This window comes from Gopherus flavomarginatus, chromosome 5 (genome assembly GCF_025201925.1).
Source record: "Gopherus flavomarginatus isolate rGopFla2 chromosome 5, rGopFla2.mat.asm, whole genome shotgun sequence".
Classification (NCBI taxonomy): Eukaryota; Metazoa; Chordata; order Testudines; family Testudinidae; genus Gopherus; species Gopherus flavomarginatus.
In genome coordinates this window covers 91714081-91737529 of record NC_066621.1, presented here as the reverse complement: position 1 = coordinate 91737529, position 23449 = coordinate 91714081, and the positions used below count along the sequence as shown (strand labels likewise).

The 23449-nt window shown below is 43.0% G+C and overlaps 2 protein-coding genes across 5 annotated transcripts in view; both read right to left on the bottom strand.

Moving 5' to 3' along the window:
- SUSD6 (sushi domain containing 6) overlaps nucleotides 1–23449 on the bottom strand; it is a 116586-nt gene that overhangs the window by 82770 nt on the left and 10367 nt on the right. The gene's annotated exons all lie outside the window — the stretch shown is intronic.
- LOC127051360 (uncharacterized) lies at nucleotides 20006–21762 on the bottom strand. Its single transcript, XM_050953624.1, has 2 exons — nucleotides 21304–21762; nucleotides 20006–20655 (listed from the first exon to the last, which is right to left on the bottom strand). Exons 1-2 carry the CDS (start codon nucleotides 21533–21535, stop codon nucleotides 20246–20248), a joined length of 642 nt encoding a protein of 213 aa, XP_050809581.1. The 5' UTR covers nucleotides 21536–21762; the 3' UTR covers nucleotides 20006–20245.

The following is a 23449-nucleotide window of genomic DNA, read 5'->3' as shown; positions in this document are numbered from 1 at the left end:
AGCACTCCCACACACCTTGCTGCAGTGAAACAGGCTATTATAGGTCGGAAGAAATATACACTAGCAGAGCTGGAAGAAGCTTGGCTACTGCTGCTTAATGAATGGCAACATTCAGTCAATCTTAAAAATAATTTAATAAAAATAATAATAATTCTGGTTCTCTTCCCTCTTGGTAAGGGTGAGCTGAGGTACTTGGGGATGAGCTCATCTGTTCTTGCGTGTGTTCCCACCTGACCTTGCAATCTTATATCAAACCTCACAATTAGTCTGGAAGCAGAAAGATTTGACTTATGGTAGCAAACAAATTCTTAAAACACAGAGCCTGCCTTTTTCACTGGTGCTAGAAGATTACCATAGCAGGGAGAATACTGTAGCAACTACCCAAGGACAGCTACTATCCAAAAAGACTTTCAGATGTTTCCTGGTGGTGTCAGTAGGTCGGAGCTGCTCTGTTCCAGATTAGTATGTCGGGCCACTGCTGTGCCCTTTAATTTAACTATATACTGGAATGGGGGGTAAAACTTGACCCAGGAAGCTTCTGTTGAAGCAGAAAATTGTCATGATAGTGACAAAGTTACTGCCCCAGTGAATAGAAGGAAGCTGTAGATGTGATAGAACTTATTGTTTGTAAGGCTTTTGACAGTCTCATAAGAAAACTAGGGAAATGTGGTCTAGATTCATTTATTATAAGGTGGTGCACAACTAGTTGAAAGACCATACTCAAAGAACAGTTATTAATGGTTTGTTGTCAAACTGGGCAAGTGTATTTGGTGGGATCCTGAAGGGGTCAGTCATGGGTCTGGTATGAGTCAATATTTTCATTAATGACTTGGATAATGGAGTAGAGAGTATGCTTATAAAATTTACAGATCACACCAAGCCGGGAGGAGTTGCAAGCACTTTGGAAGACAGGATTAGAATTCAAAATAACTGTGACAAATTGGAGAACTGGCCTGAATTCAACAAGATGAAATTCTTTACAGACAAGTGTACAGTATTACACTTTGGAAGGGAAAAAGCAAATGTACAACTACAAAATAGGGAATAATTGACTATGTGATAATACTACTGAAAGAGCTCTGGGGGCTACAGTGGATCACAAACTGAAGAGGAGTCAACAATGTAATGCAGTTCCATAAAAGGCTAACGTTCTGGTGTGTATTAACAGGAGTGTCACATATAAGACAAGAGGTAACTGCCCTGCTCTACTCAGCACTGATGAGGCCTCAGCTGGAATACTGCGTCCAGTTCGAAGCACCACACTTTAGAAAAGATATGGACAAATTGGAGAAAGGCCACAGGAGAGCAACAAAAATGATAAAAGATTTGAAGAGAGCTTAAAAAACTGGACATGTTACTCTTGAGAAAAGACAACTGAGGGGGATCAAATAACAGTCTTTAAATATGTTAAGGGCTGTTATAAAGAGGTTTGTGATCAATTTGTTCTCTGTCTACTGAAGGTAAGGGCAAGTAATAATGGGTTAAATTTGCAGCAAAGGAGATTTAGGTTAGATATTAGGAAAGCTTTCTAACAATAAGGGTAGCTAAACTCTGGAACAGGCTTTCAAGGGAGGTTGTAGAATCATATCATTGGAGGTTTTTAAGAACAGATTGGACAAACATATGGAAGGGATGCTCAAGGTTTACTTGGTTCTGCTTCCATGCAGAGGGCTGGATTTGATGACCTCTCAAAGTTCCTTCCAGCCCTACCTTTTTATGATTCTATAAAGGAATAGCCTTATGACTGTGGCAATACCAAAAAAAAACCCCATATAAAAACAAACAAAAACCACAAACAACCCACCTTCTAAAAACAAAAACACAATAATCCTGCTTTCAGACTCACGCCAGCAACCCAGAACTGGGGAAAAGGGCAGCACAAGAAACAAGAAAGCCTTCTCAAAGATTAAGAGCCTGTAATCTTCTACTCTTCTACTTCTATTCAAGTATAAATGGTAAAATACAGCCAATAGGGAATGGCAATTCTGCCCCAAACCTGCTGGACAAGCCACAGCAAAGTCTGAGAAGAGGCAGATTATTAACACTAGACCTATGTAAAGGAATATTTTGGAAAGAGACCCTTTTCTAAAGTTTGATAATCTTAATGTTAACTATTTAGTCTGATATAGATATCTAGGTAAGAATGGTATCACCTAGTACAACAAAAGAGCTGTTAATATAGTTAAGATGTGATTTCAAAAGTGCATTGCAACTACATGTTGATAAATTACTCAGAAACAGGGACTATGGTAATCTAGCCACAGAGGTCACTGCAGACTTCTAGGGAAGTCATTTCTGAAGTTGTTTCATGTTTGTCTTTAAACTGGTAACATCACAGCTTGGAAAAATCCTAATTCTGTGTGCAGCAGTGCCCAGATTTTCCATCCTCCCCCACAAGCAGTGAATAGGCTTTTATGCAAATTTTCAATTTCACACGTATTGAGTTTTAGAGGGTTCACCAGAAGTATAATATTGGCAATAAAAAAGATAGGTGTACACCATCACTGGTTGATTAGCCCTATTATCTTACATGTGGCCACTGAAGTATATTAACTTGGAGGAACCAAGGCCTCACTGCTTTCAGCGAGATTTCTTTGTCTGCACTACACTGAACACACAGAGGAATAAAGGTCAGATAGCATTTTAGCTACAGAATCTTTTTCAGGCTGTGTAAGAAAAACCCTACAAGTTTCCCCCACTGCCATTCCCCTTCTCCCCATCCCAATGAAAGTGTCTCAGAAGAAATGAGATTTCTTATCACATTTTCCATCCATGGCACATGTATCATAATATTCTTGTCAATACTTCCATGACTAATTTTTCTGATTCGCTATGTAAGTCTGTACAACAGAAGAGATGCATATGGGAAGCCTTGGATTTGTGCCAGAGGATGAACTCTTGCTGAAGACTAGTGTGCGCTTAGTTACATAAAACTCAAGCCAACGATCCGGATTTCAGAAGTATAATCTGATTTGTAACCATTTCCTCTGATCCCACTTCAGCAGGTTCTTCCAGTTCAAGACAAGGTTAGTTTTCAAAAACATCCAATAGTCCCTTACATGCAATAAAATGTGTAAGTACTAAAAAAATGATATATTGTGATTTCACTTTAAATACATGGTTTCAGAGAACTGGAAAAATAATGTGAAAGGCAACTCTGGACACGTGTGCCCTTTCTGTCCCAAAGTACGTAAAGTATTTGGCACAAAGGTAAAAGTTACAGCATGAGACTGCTTAGGAAAAGGTAAAAGAAAGCAGAGTTTGAGGTTAATGTTCAGTAAATATTTGACTCAGCTTTTCACTGGTGAAATGAGAATCACTGATTTTAATTCAATTCTTTTTATACAAATTGAGAGAGAGAGAGAGTCCGATCCCGCCCCCAACCGATTTCCTCTTTAAATCCCTTCATTTGCTTTTCTTCTCCTTCAATTTTCAGCACTTTGTCCTCACCTTCAATATTCTGCCCAGGCATTCCACATCTGCCTACATTTTTACTTTCACTTCCTCTTACATTTCCCCACCCCACTCACCTCCTTATCTTAAATACCCATCTCTCCACATACCGCTTCACTCTTTGCATGTGAGAAAGAGCCCTTCATCTCCCCCAAATCCTTCTGCAAAATTCATTTTTCATGACACTTCCTAAGCTGAGCTCATCCACAAGGTTTCCAAGCCTTCCCAGGACTGAACAACTGCTCCATGGATCATACAGGACTTGTAAGGTTTGTAGGGTATGGAATTCCTGCATTTTGCAATATCCTGTGCACAATTCCAGCACTAGAAAATTGTAGCTACTAGTTTAGAACATACACAATCCACTTCTTATTTTATGCTAACAATTTAAGGAGACTTAATTTGGACTTATTTGGCTCCTCTGCATGGAGCCTGCAATCTCTACTATATGGTATCTTCTGGAGCTTTCCAAAGCAAACACACCTGGTCACATGGGAAGTCCCTGCCCCAGCAGGGGAAGGAAACAGTAGGCACCATTAGGACCCAGAAAGGGCAGGATGGCTATGTGCCTGCACCTCCAACATTAAAAGTACCTTCAAAGATTATTGATTGACTTTAAAAAAGAGTTCACTCATTTGAGGGGGGTTTTGATTGACCACTGTTTTGCCCCTCTCTCCCCCCACCCCACTATCCCACCATATACACACAGAACTCCAGAGATAGGATCGTCAACGCAAACCACCTCTTGCACAGGTGGGATCTTGGCTGGAACTGCCTTTAAACTCTACTGGACATGATTTTCAAGCTTTACATGCTCTTTCAGTGAGCAAGGTGAGAGAAAGGCACATTTGAATACACCAACGGCTAACCAGGTTGGCTAGGGCATCTCGACAGAGAAGTGGAAGATGTAGGGATGAGAAGCAAGTCTGGTCTTATTTTAAAGATGTACCGTGTATCTGAATGACCTCAAAAGTTCTACTTGCGTGTTATATCTAATTAGATTTAAGCTCTCTAGGGAAGGGGCTCTCTGTTCACATCTTCTGAAAGCACCAAACTCGTCATGGGAACTTCCGCAATAAAAGTACTGTAACTATAACAGGAAATGATGCAAGTTCTTGGTCTATAAAAAGTTGCCCAGTCACTCCCTGCACCCAAAACACTCCAAGTACAGCTTTCCCCTTGTTGTGAAGGGCAACACAAGGATAAGACTGTCACTTCCTCCTGCGTTTGTAGCATATCCCTGTGGGCCCCTAACAGCTGTGAGAATATGCCCTTAAACACTGTTATTTGAATGTTTCAGTTGTGTGAGTTTCCCCCTCTTCTGCAGAGGACAGCATTTAATTTTAGCTCTGTCTGAAACAGAGTCAAGTCTTGGATATTAATCAGACATCCAAGCCCACTTTTCTTCCACAGAGTCCAGTGTGTTTTCAGTCTCTCACAATCTCCATTTAAAATGGCGTAGATTAGGCAGGCAAGAAAAGTGCCAAGTGCAAGGGTTGGGACCAGCTACAAACTACAGTACCTTTATCAAGAATTAGTTACAAGAAACTGCATACAAGATTCTTCTTCTTTGTACTATGATTGCACCTAGAAGCCTCAAAGGGCTAAGCACTGTACAAACACCTAGAAAGAAAGTCTCTGTCCCAACAAATTTACAATCTAAACAGAAGACAGACAGCAGATAAAATGAATCAGTATTGAGTTGATTAGCCCTGGAAGTTAGTTTTACATGCAGAACTAGCGTAGGGATGGAGGGGAGGGGGTTCCACTAAGGATGGTAAGGCAAGAACATACTACATCCTTCTTTTGTAACATGATTTGAGAAAAACTACTACTCTCTCAGAACCCTGTGTGATCAGCTGTGACCTCCCACATCATCTCTTCACTGCAGGGAAGATGGAAACAGACCCTTTTTCAGCACTCCATCATCTCTCCTGTGTATACACCACTCATCCAGTGGTGTACACCTTCCCGAGTGCGGCAACATCACTTGAAGCCTGGCCTACCTCGATGGCCTCAGCTAGAACCTCAGCTAGAACATTCACCCCATTCCAAGCACATCACATTAAACAAATTCAGACCCAGTGGCTACCTTTCCTAGACCCAATATTAAACACAATAAAAGAAGGATACGGCATTTCGGGGGCAGATAAGATGACAGTGGAGAGTTTCAGGACTGAACTCTGAACACCAGTTTTGGATGGGATTCCTATTCATAGAATATCAGGGTTGGAAGTGACCTCAGGAGGCCATCCAGTCCAACTTGCTGCTCAAAGCAGGACCAATCCCCAACTAAATCATCCCAGCTAGGGTTTTGTCCAGCCTGACCTTAAAAACCTCCAAGGAAGAAGATGCCACCACCTCCCTAGGTAACCCACTCCAGTGTTATTATCTAAAATGGTATAAATTTTATCTCAGTACTGCCAGTGTTTCTTTCCATCTCCTCTACACACTCCTCCCACTGAACATGGCTAGACTTTTTCCTTAGAGAAGAAGATCACATTATGTTAGAGGACATACTACCCAAATCACATTAATACTTTTGGATTAAACTTTGGTTGGTTCTAACCAGGACTGGCACTCAAATCATTTAGATTTAAAAAACACAAGGTGCACACACACTCACTCTGCAAGCTTTGTTTCTCCATTATGGCTGCAGGACACCAGTCTCACACTGTTCTATGATTCCACTAGCTGGTATTCTAAAAATAACTTTTCTTCCAAACAATCTAAATGTAGCAAAAAGAATGAAACTTGCAGCTTCCAAATACACCAACAGTGAATGCTAGATTGAAAATAAGAAGCTTCTGCCATGAACCGTCAATCAAATCAAATCAAATCAAAGTTTTCCACCAGTCTAGTTACCAATCTGGTTTGGAAGCGCTTCCTCACAAAGGTACGTATCAGGTAAGTTATTAGTAAACATTCCTTTTCTTTTTTCCCCTCCCCTTTTTTAAAACACATTATGCTTGTCCTGTTCCTGCTGGGTCTCAGTGCAACTCTTGCATTGCTCTAGTACATATTTGTATAATGAGCAATATCTGTGGTTTTTGACATAAAGTCAATAATCAAACCAGTCTTTATTGCACATGAATATTTTACCTTAAAAAGGGCCTGTTAAAGCAGAATGGTCCCGCTGAAGTTAATAGGTATGAAGTGGTACAATAGCAACACTTCCCCCCAGCCCTCCATGTACATATACAGCTCTAACACATGCTTAAAAAACAACGAAATGCAGCCATCTTGAAATAGCGGGAGGCAGCAAATCAACTAGCACAGCCATAGCAGAGACAGAGGAAGATCTGGCCAAGGATACCATTCAAAGCCCTACATTTGCAGGAAGTGCTATGGGTTCCCCAGTGTCTGTACATAGTCATCAAGCACCTTGACCGATGTTAATTACAGGTGTGCATATCCAAGCTGCATATACAACATGCACTGTGCACAAGTCATTGGTATGGTGCATGCTCAAAAATAATCCCTGATTTACACACGTTAGGGTTGTACATGTACAGCTCTAGCACATACTTAAAAACAACAAAACACCCTTGACCACTGGGTTTCCTAAAACCTGTATGAAATTCATCTTATGTATCTCAGAAAGATGAAGGGCTGAGTCCTTCCTAACAGAGGGCACCTCCTCACTTTCTCTACATATTGCATCCTTTAAAAAACACACAAAACAGAAGAAACAATTTATGGTCGCAGTTATTTATTTCCTGCATGACAGACTGCTAAATGATGCTGGAGCATGTACTTGGGCTCTTATGTGAATGCCTGCCTATCTAAAGCAGTCTATTATCATCATCATCATCATGTCTGCTCTACCTTACTAAGCTGGAACAGCAGTTCATGGGTTCATACCAGAATGAACAAACAATTAGACTGGCAAGGTGAAGACAAAAAGAAGCAATTGCGTATGTGCAAAAAAAATCCCCATCCCCTCAGAACATTCCTCTAGAATATAAAGTGATGCAGAGTTATGAAAAGAGATTAAATTCACCACACACAAAAAGCAGGAGAAGGGTGGAAGACTCCGATATATATTAAGAAACCAAGTTTGCAGAGGCCAACAGAGACAGCCACACAAAGGAGAATATCTTGGATTGGGAGCCTGGACCCAGGATCTGTGATCCAGTTACTGCACTCTCTCAAAAGGATGCTTCAGATCCACATCCCAAGCAGCTCCTTCATCCAGTTTGACATGAATTTTAATATACACATTTAGAAATTCACACCAATAACCTGCAATACCAGAGCTGTTGTTGCCGACAGCCCTCTGCAGACAGGACACGTGGAAAGAAACAAAGAAGAGCCATTCAACAAAGCAAAATAAATAAAAATACACACAATTAGAGAAACATCTGCTAGTTTCACCAGGAATGCCATATGGTACATTCTGAGGATGACTTAATTCAAATTTAAAAGCAAAATAGGGCACTTCTCTAAAGATGAAAGGAAATGTCAATCCCTTTTCCTCTGATCCCAGCACTACCACCTCAAAATTACTATCTGGCTTGATGAAGAACCGATGTTGCCAGCTGTCATAAACAGATAAGTAAGAGTTAATAGAACAGAAGTACTTCATATCTCTTTTGCCTGTAAAGGGTTAACAAGATCAGTGAGCCTGGCTGTCACCTGACCAGAGGACCAATCAGGGGACAGGATACTTTCAAATCTTGAGGGAGAGAAGTTTGTGTGTGTGCTGTTAGTGTTGGTTGTTGTTCTCTCTGAGTTCTAAGAGCAACCAGATGTGCAACCAGGTTTCTCTCCAATCTCTCTGATACAGGCTCTTATGTGCTCAGAATAATAAGTACTAGGTAGATAAGGCGAGTTAGGCTTGTGTTTGTTTTCTTTATTTGCAAATGTGTATTTGGCTGGAAGGAGTTCAAATGTGTATTTGGCTGGGAGCATTTTAATTTGTACTTGTACACTTAGGCTGGGAGAGTATTCCCAGTGTCTATAGCTGAAAGCCCCTGTAACATATTCCATCTTAAATTTACAAAGATAATTTTTACTGTTTTTTCTTCCTTTAATTAAAAGCTTTTCTTGTTTAAGAACCTGATTGGTTTTTTATTCTGGTGAGACCCCAGGGGACTGGGTCTGGATTCACCAGGGAATTGGTGGGGAGAAAGGAGGGAAGGGGGAGAGAAAGGTTAAATTTCTCTCTGTGTTAGGATTACTTTCTCTCTCAGGGAGAGTCTGGGAAGGGGAGAGAGAAGGAGGGGGGAAGGTGAATTTTCCTCCCTGTTTTAAGATTCAAGGAGTTTGAATCACAGTGATCTTCCAGGGTAACCCAGGGAGGGGAAGCCTGGGAGAGGAAACGGTGAGGGAAAGGGTTCACTTTCCTTGTGTTAAGATCCAGAGGGACTGGGTCTTGGGGGTCCCCAGGAAAGGTTTTAGGGGGACCAGAGTGTACCAGGCACTGGAATTCCTGGTTGGTGGCAGCGCTACAAGTACTAAGCTGGTAATTGAGCTTTGAGGAATTCATGCTGGTACCCTATCTTTTGGACGCTAAGGTTCAGAGTGGGGGATTATACCATGATACCAGCTATCTAGCCAAGGCAGTAAAGCTAGGAGCCCTTTGCATGAGATGATGCCAGAGTATGGGGATCAGAATACTTATTTAGAAATTTGTATTATCTCTAACACGAGGTTTGGTTTACCCACAGCACTCTTAATGCTGCTGCACTGAACTAGTTTTGCTACTAGCCAATTACAGTGGAAGTGTTCAGCACACACACAAAAAATTGGCACAAGCTGGATGGTTGCAACGCTAAGTCCTAAACGTATCCGCTCTCCGTCAGTCTCCAATTTCTAAAACAGCAATACACAGAATTGAAGCAGTGCAGCAAGTCTAGAAATGAGAGTTAAGATACAAACTTGATATAAATTAAAAGGAAGTCAACAGCACAGAATCAAATTCCAAAACACCGATACATCCCTGAGAGAGAGGTTGAATTTGATACGGGCTTGAAGCAGGCATAAAAGTTACTGGACGATCCCTTCTGGTCTTAAAAATTTCTTTTTATGTGAGTGTATGTCAGTGAATCCAGTTTGCTCAGAGAAGAATCTCCAACAGTTAGTGATGGTCTCCTCATACTTATGAAGGCTTCTAAAAACTATCAAGATTAACATGCAAATCCATTCACTTTTCATAACAAATCCCCCTGCATTTCTTGCCATATTTGTCAATTCTTTATTTCTTCCCAGCTTAAATTCCTACTTGCTCTGTGAAACGGAAGTGCTCAAGTTGTGAATTTGATTTTCAAAGACAGGAGGGTGACGGTGAAAAAGATTAGAAGGATTTTGCAGCAGCACAAGCTGACAGAGGGAATTCCTATTCCGAACAACTATGGTGTCTGAAGTGACAGAGTAAGTAAAACAGAAGAGGCCCGGCCAAGTGAACCTCTGTTAGCATTGTACCCACCCACCCACCCACCCCCCGCACACACGATGCCTCTCACATACCCCAATATAAGAGCCCCTGTTTAAGCAGCTGCAGTCAAAATCCAAAACATTCTCTCTTCCCATTAAAGTTTACACTATCTAGTATTGGTTCAAGACAGATTTGTACACAGGACAAACTTCTAGCCCTGTATTAATTTCATACTTCCAGAAGAGAGATTGGGCAAGAAGCCCAAATGCTTCAAAGTCCAAGGATCAACCCTCCCACTGTTCCCATACCAAGAGTAACCAATGAACTATTTTAGCAATGCCAGGCATTTGCTTACAGAAGGGTACAATCAACAAGGACTCTAGGGTACTGAGTGCAGCTTTAATCTGGACCACCTTCCTCTGTGCCGCCCAGATGTTTGGTTTTGTGATGCTGCCAAGGTTGTTCCTGGTTGTGTGTGCACAGCAAGAAGTGAGAAGGCTTGCCCCACAGAAGAAAGACAGCAATTGTGCAGGATTAAGGGCATCACGGCCAAACACCATTTGGGATGAGGGACCCAAACAAATGTGTGAAAAAAATGTGACATCAGAACTTCTTCACAAAAGTATTTATTGAGGAAGGGAGTGTCAATATTCTCATATTGAAATTACAGGGTCTTCATCTTTACCCTTTAAAGAAACCAGCTTTTGGTGACAAACCACATTTATGGAAAACAAGGGTTTTTTTTCAGATGGGGGGGAGGGGGCTCTGTTTCACACCAATGCAAGCTTGGTTAGAGGAGACATATGCTGACCCACAGAGAGAGAGAGAGAGAGAGAGAGAGAGAGAGAGAGAGAGAGAGAAATTGGCCACCCCTCAGAAATACAATCGAGGTGGCAGTAGCCCAATGGAAACTGAAAATTGGTCCAGAGGTCCCCACCTGAAGTCTTTTTGCCTTCTCCCACTCTGGGTTCACCTGCTCAGCTGTATGTTAGCTTTAAACAGGAGCTTCCATGACAGAAAGGAAAATTACCAGTGCTCTGGAAAGTAAATCTTACTGGGAATTCAGCTCTCTCACATACAAGCAGATTCTTTATTACTGGTGAAGGCATCAAAGGTAGAATTTAGCTGTGTTTTCAGATCCTACGGAGATGAGTCTGTGGTACTGACACAGTTAGAAAGGTCACCGCTTGACTTTAACAGAGAACATTTGAGCTGGAAGACACTGAGTAAGACTAAACATAGAACTCCACAATCTAAATTCCTACAGTCACTTCTCCGCTTGTAATCATATTTTAACCTGCATATGGCTCACACTGACACAGAGCCTCATGACTCCCCTCTGGAGAGCAGGGGGTGCTGTTAGGGAAATAAATGGGAAGCCTGCACTTCACAGCATGGGTTCTGGGGCAAACAATCCACTTTATCTTGCCTGAATTCACAAATGCCCTTCGCACATTCTTTGGGCCACAGTTTACACTTTCCCCCTCACACCCAGACAGTTATGCACTGAATTCTTGTCAGGCCTCAACCAAAACAGGGTCAAGACAGATCTGTACTTAGATGGGAGACCTTTATTGGTACGTCTACACTGCCACATAAGCCTATGCTTGAACCCGCCTAACCCCCATTCTGTCTACAATGCAATTGCGCTAAGTCAGGGATTGGTCCCAGGACCCTGCAGGGCTGGAGGATCCAAACGAGTCAAGTTGGGACTCCGGGTCTGAGCCCTATTGTTTTAAGTAGTGAGTGCCTGTAAAGTGATCTGAAATCCTTAGATGGCAGGTACTATACAAGTATTTACACACTCCTGCTAATGTCCAATTATGTTCCATAGGAGAGGAAACCATTCTGTTGTGCATAGTCAAACATCTGAGAGGATGTGGCTAGTTCTCTGATTTTTGGACAATGGATCCCGCACTGGGCTTTCATGAAAGCAAAGATAACTTCAAATCCAGGGATGAATCTATTTCACATCTTTGTTCTTTGACTTGAATACCAGAGAATCCACACCTAACAAGATATCCTTTTATCGTATAATTTCTGTTTCAGGGAAACCATCATTGCACACTTGTATTTTAGGTAAAGCAGACGGACTGTATTTCATCTGGTATAGCAAATTCTGTACCTGTACAGCCTGGAACACCCTTGACAGTTAAATGGTTCATTCCAGAGGCCTTCACTGGGTGAACAGAATTTGTAATTAATTAAAAGATAGGGAGCGGTCTCTCTCCTCTCCCTAATGTATTCCTAGTCTCCTTCACAAGCAGCACTGAATTATGATTTTTAAAACCAAGAAGCAGCACTGCATTCCTGTTGTGGCATTTGTTCTGGATTGATATTTAAACAAATGAGAAGTTCTCTGTCTAGTTATAGCTTGGCAAAAAACACCCACATATATTACATAAAACTTTTATTACCACTTTGAGGCTCACATTCCCTTCCAACAGAATCGAAAGCAAATAAAAACACTTGGTAAACTTAATTCCTGACTGGCTGATTACTCTTCGGTGCTTGAAAGTAAGTTCCCAATTAGGCCTATCTTTCAAAGCATGAATTTTATAGCCACAAAATGGTTTATAATAGGGTTATCCACAAGATTTCCAATGCCATTTCATACCCAGGAGAGCCAGTCTAGACCTCTGCCCAAATTCTGGCCACATTCCACAACTAAAAAAAAAACCTCTTTTGCTTCTCAGTTGTTTGGCTGTTAGTTTAGGCCTACACCCAACAAGGCTATGAACAAATACAAAACTAGCAGACTTTACAATAAAGGTGTTTTTATTCTAAAAATTGAAACATTAACAATCTCATCACTATTCAGACTCTTGAAAAGTCACAGCTGCAAAATAAAAATTGGGGGGGAAGAGGAAGAGAACATACCCATTTCCTTGCAATTTACCTTTAATCTATAGTTCACCAGTTCAAATCTTACTCAAGATTTTTAGTAGACTGAAAATTGTTACCATCTGATGTGTTTCACACAGGCCATGCCTTTATAGAGTTAATTTTTTATGGCTTCCACCACCTCACAAAATTTAAACACATTACCATCAGGCAAATTAAACAAATCTCACCAGTTAACTAAGCCTCCCAAAATCTCTAGTCCCTCAATTTGCTGATAAATCTCTCCTACAAAAGATGCCACAGTAAATAAAATACCCTGACACACTCTGAACACAGCAGGACATAGGGCCTGATCAAAGTTTCAAGGGCCAGGTCCCCCACTAGTATCCAGCACTATGTCGGCAGAAGAGCTTCTCCCACCAACATAGCTACCACCTCTCCTAGAGGTAGAGGTATTAAGTTGATGGGAGAGCTCTCTCTTGTCAGGTTAGAGCATCTTCACCAGAAGTGCTACCGCGGCACAGCTGCATCAGTGCAAGTTTGTAGTGTAGACCTGCCCAAAGGAAAAGATTTCCAGACAGGTGATCTCAGTCCAGCTTTCCACTACTGCTGACAGCTCCACCATTCTGTGTCATGCAGGTCCATACAAACTGTGGGTCACTTTTGTCCCCACCCTCTGCCCAACCCCACACATCTAGAAGGTGTCTAGATCTTGCTAATTAGAAATGGCTGATGTTTTAAAAAACCTGCAAAGTTTCCATTAAAAGCTTTTGCACATGTGAATCTCACACCCCCACTGAAGGAAAAGTTGACATTTTCTGACCAGCACTACTTGTACTTTTCTTTCTTCACACGTTTCTAAAATATAAACTTTACTTTCTGCACACACTGCTGAAGTTCTTTCTCAGGCCTTTGTCATCTCCTGATTCAATTATTGCAAGCTCCTTTTCTCTGGCCTTCCCCGCACCTTCCACCTCAGCCCAGCAAAATGCAGCTTCTAAGATCAGCTTTTTGCCTGTTCTGTCACCCCCTCTTCAAATCCCTACACCAGTGACCCCCCTTGCCACTGCCATCAAATTGAAGTTTGTCAACACTCACAGCCCTTTACTTATCTGCTCCTCTTACCCATTCTACCAATGATGCTGGCATTAGCCAGTCCTCTAACTACTTCTCCCTCAACAATTTTTGCCCCTTCCACCAAAGCCACCCATATACATGGAAGGCCCTCCCTAAACTGATCTGTAAAGCAACTCCCTACCACTCCCACCTCTCAAATACCCCCTCAAAATCCACTTCTGACATGACATCTACTTAGTAACAATGATCTCAGGAGGATGGGAGTGTGGATAGTTCATAAGTACACAAAGATTTTAAAAAAGTATATGCTCTCTCTTTCCCCACTCTTAGCTTTCATATTACTGGCCTATCATTGGAAACTTGCCATTTCCTGTGGACAGTATTTATCACATTGTGGGCGCTCCCATAACAACCAACAACAAAGCACCAGGAAACTGAACTACCCTCTCAGCCCTGAAGACTATCTTTCCAAATCAGGCGGAAGCACATTGGTGGAGCGTGTGTACACACGCGTGAGTACAGATGAATTGCAATACTGGATCAAACCAGAAGTCCATCTAGTCCAGTATTCTCCAACCATCACTAGATGCGCCATAGGAAAGAGCAAGGAATGTTGCAGAAAGCAATTATGAAATAAGCACAGCACGGAATGATGTTTACATTTTCGGTGCCCACACACTACATTTTTTGAAGACCAATGGATGACTTCACTCTCCAAAGCTGTCAATCTCATCTTTCACTAACACTATAAAATAAACATTCAAAATCATTTTTATCAGTATCAGATTCCTCTGAAAGTTGGAACAGTTGCAAATTTCCAACACATCCAAAAGACTGGATATCAGCATATCTTCTATTTAGGACAGATCTGTCTTTTCCAAAGATATCACGGCACCAGCTCTCCATGAACTGGAAACTACAGGTCAAATTCTGATCTCAGTCACAGGTGTAAACCTAGAGTAACTCCATTGAAATCAATGGGTCTTCCTACAGAATGCAGGGGGGCAGAGGGGGCCACAGGCACATGGGAGGTTCAGTGAATTTAGTGCTAATGTAAGCATCACAGAACAGGTACAGCAGGCAATGCAGGCTTCCCCACACACCTGCCCCAAACTTCACCCGAAGGAACAGGTCAGTCTGCATAACTCATTCAACCCTTGGCCTTCTTACTCACACTCCAAGATGGACAAATACATACCAGTTTTGACAGATCAGCGAAGTGGACAAGTGTCTAGTTTCCACTACAGTCCAACTTCTCACAAACACATTTTGTAACAGGTCACAAAGAGCAATACCTTTGCCACTATCAGTGTGTGCTGGATTCTAACCAACACTGTATCCCATTACCAGTTGCCTAGACCCATCCACTCCCCAGAACAGCAAGTGTATGTTGTGACAGAGAGGCAGAGCGAGCACGCACACACGTTATAGGTAAATCTAGTTGGTTATTACAGCAAAAAAAGGGAAAGTTGCAGCACATGAAGAACTGTCAGGCTCACAGTTTCAGTTAATGAAAGTAGTAGTCCTGGCACACAATACTTTCATTCACATAAAGTGGCTTGCAATGGGAAAACATAAGTCATATCCTTTTACGATAAAAGTTGTTCAGAACCACTGAATAATTTATCTAATAGCTTAAAATTAGTAAAAATTACACTGGTTCCATTACACCGGGTATATACATCTACTGTATCATGGCCATTGCAAACAAACAGCTTTACATATGCACACATCCTCCTCCTCAAACCAGAGACTGGCTTGGGAGTTACGTGAATTTTTATGGGTTTTTGGGCTCACACCAAGAACTTAACCAGCCAATCAGTCTTTGCATATGGAAACAGGCAGGTGAAATCTCACCTGGACACCAAACAGGCAATTTCTTTTGACTAATTTATATTAGTTTTAAAAGTCATCCCAAAATAGTCACTGGTATTCCCTCTGATGTGTTGCATGGCCCAGCACTTCATTTTGAAAAGAGAATTCTGCCATGAAAATAAACAGATCTATACAAATTTAGAATAGGGTTCTCTAATTTCTTCACATCACAAAACAGTGACAGAGAGAGAAACCTAAAAGTAATGTGAATTTGCCTGCTTTAAACTGATAATTACAGTAGATTACTGAAACATAAAACACTTACTGAAGGCATAGGTTAAAGAACCTTACAGAAAACTTCAAATAGAATAGTCTCAGAGATGCTTCTGCTTATGTACCATATTTCCCTGTATTCTCTTCTCTTTACTTATTATCCACAGGATTTTTTTGTTTCTGAAGAGTTCAGTTGCTCCCCATTACTAGAAATCATGATCCTCCATTTGAAAGATAATTAGTTGTTGTGGAATTGTTTAGATTCCAAAGATTAAAACTTTAGGTGGGAGAGCTGGAGATGAAAACTGGATTTTTCATGTGTGAAAGACAACACCACCATTGTTCTTCATAATTAACATACCCAGAGGAAGAGAAATAGCTATAAGGCGTTAACATTTTAGAATAATTGCTTCTAATTACAAAAAAAAAAAGATGAATGGAATACTAAAAATTACTCAATATAAATAGCTGAAGTACAAGATATGCCTTCTCTACAAGTGCCATGCACATACCAGTTGAGAACAAAAAAGAATCCACACATGCACATCCATCAACTAGTTTATTTTCAGGTTACTCTGGGGCTGGGAATTTTCTGGAGTTTAATGATAGGCTGGGGATAACTGCCTTCACCTAGGCCATTAAGATAGCCAATCATTTAATTCACACTAAATGCAGTAATCCTCAATTCATTATTACCAGTGTTTTTCAAAGGTTTCTAAAAAGTGTCAGCTGAGCCAAAGGGGTGAGAGAGAAGCATTCTGTTTAGCACTGTCCTTGAATTCCCCACTCACCCTTACCACCTCTGCAGTGGCAGCCACATCATCGGATTTTAACGTTGATCATCAATAAGTCTTGGAACTCTGGAGAAGTTCCAAAAGACTGGAAGAAAGCTACTGTCGTACCAATTCTAGGAACAAAGGTTATACTTATGGGATGGGCGACTCTTTCCGAGTCACTGCTTCCCAGGATAAAAACTTGAAGGAAGTGGTGGATAACAGCTGAACATGAGTTCCCAGTGTGACGCTGTAGCCAACAGAGCTAATGCTATCTTGGAATACATAAACAGGGGAATCTCGAATAGGAGTAGAAAGATTTTACCTCTATATATGGCACTGGTACCACTGCTGCTGAACACTGTCCAGTTCTGGTGCTCACAGTTGGAGAAGGCTCAGGGAAGAGCCATGAGACTGATCAAAGAATTAGAAAACCAGCCTTATAGTGGTAGACTCAAACAGCGCAATCTATTTGGCTTAAAGTGAAAGTTAAAGGGTGACTTGATTACAGTCTAAGTAACTACATGGGGGACAAATATTTAATAATGGCAGCAAAGAATCCTGTGGCACCTTATAGACTAACAGACGTTTTGGAGCATGAGCTTTCGTGGGTGAATACCCACTTCCTCAGATGCATGTAGTGGAAATTTCCAGGGGCAGGTATATACATGCTAGCAAGCAAGCTAGAGATAACGAGGTCAGTTCAATCAGGGAGGATGAGGCCCTGTTCTAGCAGTTGAGGTGTGAAAACCAAGAGAGGAGAAACTGGTTCTGTAGTTGGCAAGCCATTCACAGTCTTTGTTCAATCCTGAGCTGATGGTGTCAAATTTGCAGATGAACTGAAGCTCAGCAGTTTCTCTTTGAAGTCTGGTCCTGAAGTTTTTTTGCTGCAGGATGGCCACCTTAAGGTCTGCTATAGTGTGGCCAGGGAGGTTGAAGTGCTCTCCTACAGGTTTTTGTATATTGCCATTCCTAATGTCTGATTTGTGTCCAGTTATCCTTTTCCGTAGAGACTGTTCAGTTTGGCCGATGTACATAGCAGAGGGACATTGCTGGCATATGATGGCATATATTACATTGGTGGATGTGCAGGTGCAGGTGAATGAACCAGTGATGGTGTGGCTGATCTGGTTAGGTCCTGTGATGGTGTCGCTGGTGCAGATATGTGGGCAGAGTTGACATCGAGGTTTGTTGCATGGATTGGTTCCTGAGCTAGAGTTATTATGGTGCGGTGTGCAGTTACTGGTGAGAATATGTTTCAGGTTGGCAGGTTGTCTGTGGGCAAGGACTGCCCTGCCACCCAAGGCCTGTGAAAGTGTGGGATCATTGTCCAGGATGGGTTGTAGATCCTTGATGATGCATTGGAGAGGTTTTAGCTGGGGGCTGTATGTTATGGCCAGTGGAGTCCTGTTGGTTTCTCCTCTCTTGGTTTTCACACCTCAACTGCTAGAACAGGGCCTCATCCTCCCTGATTGAACTGACCTCGTTACCTCTAGCTTGCTTGCTAGCATATATATACCTGCCCCTGGAAATTTCAACTACATGCATCTGAGGAAGTGAGTATTCACCCACGAAAGCTCATGCTCCAAAACGTCTGTTAGTCTATAAGGTGCCACAGGATTCTTTGCTGCTTTTACAGATCCAGATTAACACGGCTACCCCTCTGATACTTGATATTTAATAATGCGCTTTTCAATCTAGCAGAGAAAGGTACAACATGATCCAATGGCTGGAAGTTGAAGCTAGATACATTCAGACTGAAAATAAAGCATTAATTTTTAAACACAGAGTAATTAACCATTGGAACAATTTGCCAAGGGTTGTAGTGATGGTTTTTAAATCAAGACTAGATATTTTCCTAAAAGAAGGTCTGTTCTAGGAATTATTGTGGGAAGTTCTCTGGCATGTGTCACACAGGACGTCAGACTAGATGATCCCAATGGTCCCTTCTGGCCTTGGAACATATGAAGGTGGGGGAAAGAGGCAGAAAGGGGTTGATTGCACAACTTACACCCCTTCCTCAACAAGTTCATCTGCAGAAATGATAAAAACAAGGCAAAGCCATTAAGAGATAAGATGGAGAAGAAAAGAATCAGATCATTTCAGTCTATATTGGAATGCCTTGTATTAAACACGTCTTCAGTATTCTCCTCTCCTTCCCAGCTAGGAACGTAGCTTACAGGTAGGGCCCTTTGTTTTCAGTTTTAATTTTATTTAATTTTTCCCTAGATTTTTTTCCATCTAGATATTTGCCTAGTTTTATAACAAAAACAGGTGAAAAATCAGTGCAAAAACGATTACAATAAAAACTTTTTTATCCAGAGCTTCACCACCCAGCAAGCTTTATAACCTGGCATTTCTGATCTGCACTGAAAGTCTAGTTTATAGTGCAGTTGGCGTGGGGCCAAAAGGGGGCTGGGGTGTGGGAGGGGCTGCAGGGTGCACTCTGGGAGGGGGCTTGGGTTGCCGGATGTGGGGGGTGCGGGCGCTCAGCTCCAGCAACTCCCCATCCCTCCCGCTGCGGTCGGAGGCATGGCCAGGCAGCTCTCTGCAGGCATGTTGCCTCAGTACCTTCTCCCCAAGTGCTGACTATGCGGCTCCCACCCCAATGGCCAGGAACTGCAGCCAATGCCTGCAGACAAAGGCAGTGTGCCCACTTGCAGAGCTGCCTGGCCACACCTCTGCCAGGAGCAGCAGCAGCAGGGATGGGGAGCCGCTCGCAGGGACCAGCTGGAGGTGACATCAACACAGGCTGGCCTGGAAAGGTGCATGATGCACGCATCTTTCGGAACACTGGCCTGCTCAGGAACCTGCAGGCTGGGACTTTTTTCCCCAGTTCGGAAGATCACAGTAGGGGACGTCGAAATGCCCATTGTGATCCTTGGAGACCCCTCTTACCCATTAATACCTTGGCTCATGAAACCGTATACAGGGAAGCTTGACAGGAGCAAGGACCGGTTCAACTACAGGCTGAGCCGGTGCAGAATGACTGTGGAGTGTGCTTTTGGCCGTTTAAAAGGGCGCTGGCGATCTCTGTAGGGGAAGCTAGAATTGGGGGAAAAGCAGCATCCCTGCGGTTATATCCGCGTGCTGTACCCTCCATAATATTTGTGAAGGGAAGGGTGAAACATTCAGTCAGGCATGAACCTCTGAGGTTCAACGCCTGGAGGCTGAATTTGCACAGCCAGAGAGCAGGGCTACTAGAGAGGCCCAGCACAGGGCTTCAAGGATCAGGGATGCCTGAGGGAGGAATTTGAGGCTGAAAACCAACAGTAATGTTTGGTGCCTTGCACGGGAGTGAAGTGCAGTGGTTACAATGTTAGTAGGAATCTGTGTTTCCTAAGCTGATGTGCAGTGCCTGTTTCTTTCCTGAGTTAAGGTATCTTTGACTTTCTGCAATAATAAAGACTGTTTTCAAAGCCAAGAATTCATTTATTGAAAAGAAAATAACTTTATTGACAGACACACAACATTTTGGAAACCTAAAAGGGCAGGGGTGGGTGGTGGGGAACTGTACAGTCACAGGTTTGAATATGTCCTGTCTGGAGTGCTGTGCAATGACTGCTGCACTTCAGGATGCCTATACTGCATGGTGATGGGGGTTGAGTGGAGAGGGTAAGGGTCGTAGTTCTCAGGGCTGGTTGGTGAACGTACAGGTGTTGGAGGCAGCTGGTGGAGGTAAGAACCTGGATGCTGGGGAAGGGGGTTTGGAGCTGACATTTGGGCACAAGGGAAAGAGCTTTGGGACAGGGTGGGGAGGCCGGCACGGTAGTGCTCTGCCTGCGTGGCTACAAGCGCCTGGATAGAGTCCACTTGGCGCACCAGGATGCTTATCAGCTGCTTTGTGCTTTTCTTCCTGGCCGCTGCGTTTCTCTGGCGGATCCTGCTTTCCCTTTCCCTCCAGTCCTGCAGTTTTTCTATTCTCCCTGGCAGAGTGATTCATAACTGTTTGCAGCAGGTCGTCTTTGCTTTTTTGCGGCTTCTTCCACAGGTTTTGGAGTCTTTGAGCTGCTAACATGGGCAGCTGAGAACTCAAGGTCACTTGTGGAAAGGAAAAAAAGGCAACAGTTAACAGAGGCAGCATTGTTTATATCTCAGACAGTTATTCCCACACAGTGAAGGAGTTTACAGTCTTCACTTTAGCATAATTTTCCCATACCAAATAGAGCGCACATAACCCACAGGAGCCCTGAAATGGTGAGTAAGGGGGACTGATTGCTTCAGAGCTGTGCTGGGGTTTCTGTGCGTTGGGGAAAGCAAACAGCTGCAGGGGGCACCTACACTGAACACTCTCCCAACATTTTCCACAGGAGTTGATCCTGGAAGATATCTCGCTGCTGCAGGTCGCCTGGGAAGAGCGGGAGGGTCTTCTACAGCAATGCTGATTCCGCCCTGGCCCCTATGCAGCTTGCCTGTGTGCAGCAATGGTTCCCCACACCTCACGGCACAGTGGCGCGGAAGCATTAGCCTGACTGGGACAAGGACCACAGTGGCTCTCCCTATAAACTTGCGCAAGCGCATTGCCCATGCTCTGGCTGAAACTTTTGAAGAGATTACCGAGGCCGATTACCGCGACGTGATAGACCTCATCAATGGGCTATTCCCCATCTAGGTATGCATGCATGCATGCAGCCCTAACCCTCCCTCCTCTCCCGAAACATTTCCATCCTGAAAATAAAAGCCGCTTACCGGGAACCCGCTCCTCTGCTTGTCCTTCACCAAGAACCAGCTGCTGTGACTGGCTACCTTCCTCCTGGCTTGAGAAGAGCTCCTGGCTGCATGCCTCCTGGGACTCCGGGGTGTCTCCCTCCCACCCCAGTACCCTCACTCTCAGTTTCCTCCTCCCCCTCCTCCTCCCCCCGCTCTGAAGTGTCCATCGTGGTCCTCGGATTGGCGGTGGGGTCACCCCCAAGTATCGCATCCAGCTCTTTGTAAAAAAGGCAGGTCGTGGGGGCAGCACCAGAGTGGCAGTTCCCCTCACGGACTTTGCAATAGGCACTCCGCAACTCCTTCACTTTAACCCTGCACTGCACCGCGTCCCGGTAATGGCCCCTTTCCAGCATGGCCCTTGATATCTGCCCATAGGTATCGTAATTCCTACGGCTGGAGCGCAGCTGTGACTACACCGCTTCCTCCCCCTAAACACTGATGAGGTCCAGCAACTCGCCATTGCTCCATGCTGGGGCTCGTTTGGCGCCTGGAGGCATGGTCATCTGGAAAGATTCACTGATTGCACTCCACACCTGGCTGCGCAAACAGGAAGGGGATTTTTAAACTTCCCGGGGCATTTAAAGGGGGGTTCACCTGAGGCCAGGGCAGTAGAGTTTGAACTGATGAGCAGAGTGGCTGAGCAGGCATTCTGGGATACCTCCGAATACCTCTGGAGGCCAGCAACAGCGCTTTTGGTGGCCACACTGGCAGAGCAGCACTGCATCACCAGTGCTGCAGTCGTTATTCCCCAGGCAAAGGTGGAGTACATGCAGCGCTGTAGCCAGGGAGATACAGCACTGTATGTGCCTTGCAAGTGTGGAAGGTGAGTAAGTTGCAGCGCTGTAAAGCCACCACCAGCGCTGCAACTCTCCAGTGTAGCCAAAGCCTGAGACACACTATCTGCAGCTTATACATTCAACTTCATCCTTTTCTCCTGGTTTTTTTTTTAACTTGTGACTACTTCCTTATGTTCTGAAACATACTGTGATACAGATTTTCATTTTCTTCCCATTTTAGTGTCAAATCTTTAAATCATTATCTGCTAATAGCTTGAAATGTGTATGTGGTGGGTGTGAGATTCATCATTACGTTCAGATGTGCACACACTTCAGAGCTTGTGTGCTTGCCTGTTTGTTTATTGTGTGTATCTTTTAGACTAATATATAGCCTTACTTCAACAGGCAGCTGTGCATATACACACAGACTAATGTATTATTGTAATATATATATTTCATGCAATATATTGTATTCTTCTAATAAAATAAGTTATTTTTAATATTTGAATGACACAAAAGTAGGGTGAAAAAATCAGAAAAAAAAAAGAATACTTTTTGTAAAACCCAGTAAAAAAAAAACTGGTTTAAACTGAAAACAAAGGGACTTGCTTACAAGTAAGGGATGGTTTATTTGACTAATTTTAAATGTTAAATTACATTCAAAGTGTTCCTCATTGTTTGTCTAGGCTTCAGGGTCCACTGTTAACTGCTATGCATTTTCTCTTGGGGGTGGGGTGGAAAAAACTCAACAATTGCAGCAAGCTAAAATATCAGTGTGTCCTATCACATTTGTGCACACCCATTCTGTAAAACCAAGAATTACAATAAAACTTCCATAGCACATAGGTCTAGTTACGTTGGTGTGGTCTTTTAAAGGGCATTAGAAGTTCAGGACTCTCACCTTCTGTTGTTCACTCTGGCCGCAGCAGGCGGAGGGAGATGATGAGGGAGGGAAGTTACTTTCGTTTGAGTTTCATCTACTCACATACCTGCATTTTTCAATTACGTGTTCCAACACATAGCAGGAGATACCACTATACTGAATTCTAAACCTAACATGTCTCTTCCTGAGAACCACTTCTAGTTACAGCTGTCTCCAAAATATTTTTTTTAAATTATATTAAAAAAATTCTGATGCATCAACATGACCTAGAAGCACAAGTCCCACTGACAGTCCATGGGATCTGTGTTCCTAAATCATATAGGTGCTTTTGAAAATCTCACCAGAAGACAATGGAGAATCCAACAAGAGATCTAAAAGCTCAAGTCAGAGCAGTGGTTCTCAACCAGGGATACATACCTGGGGGGTAATGCAAAGGTCTTCCAAGAGATATATCCACTCATCTAGA

Coding starts and splice junctions, on each gene's coding strand:
- LOC127051360 (XM_050953624.1), bottom strand. CDS start 21,535: ATGCGATACTTGGGGGTGACCCCACCGCCAATCCGAGGACCACGATGG. Junction 20,656..21,303: donor AGCAGAGGAGCGGGTTCCCG/GTAAGCGGCTTT, acceptor CCTTTCCACAAG/TGACCTTGAGTTCTCAGCTG.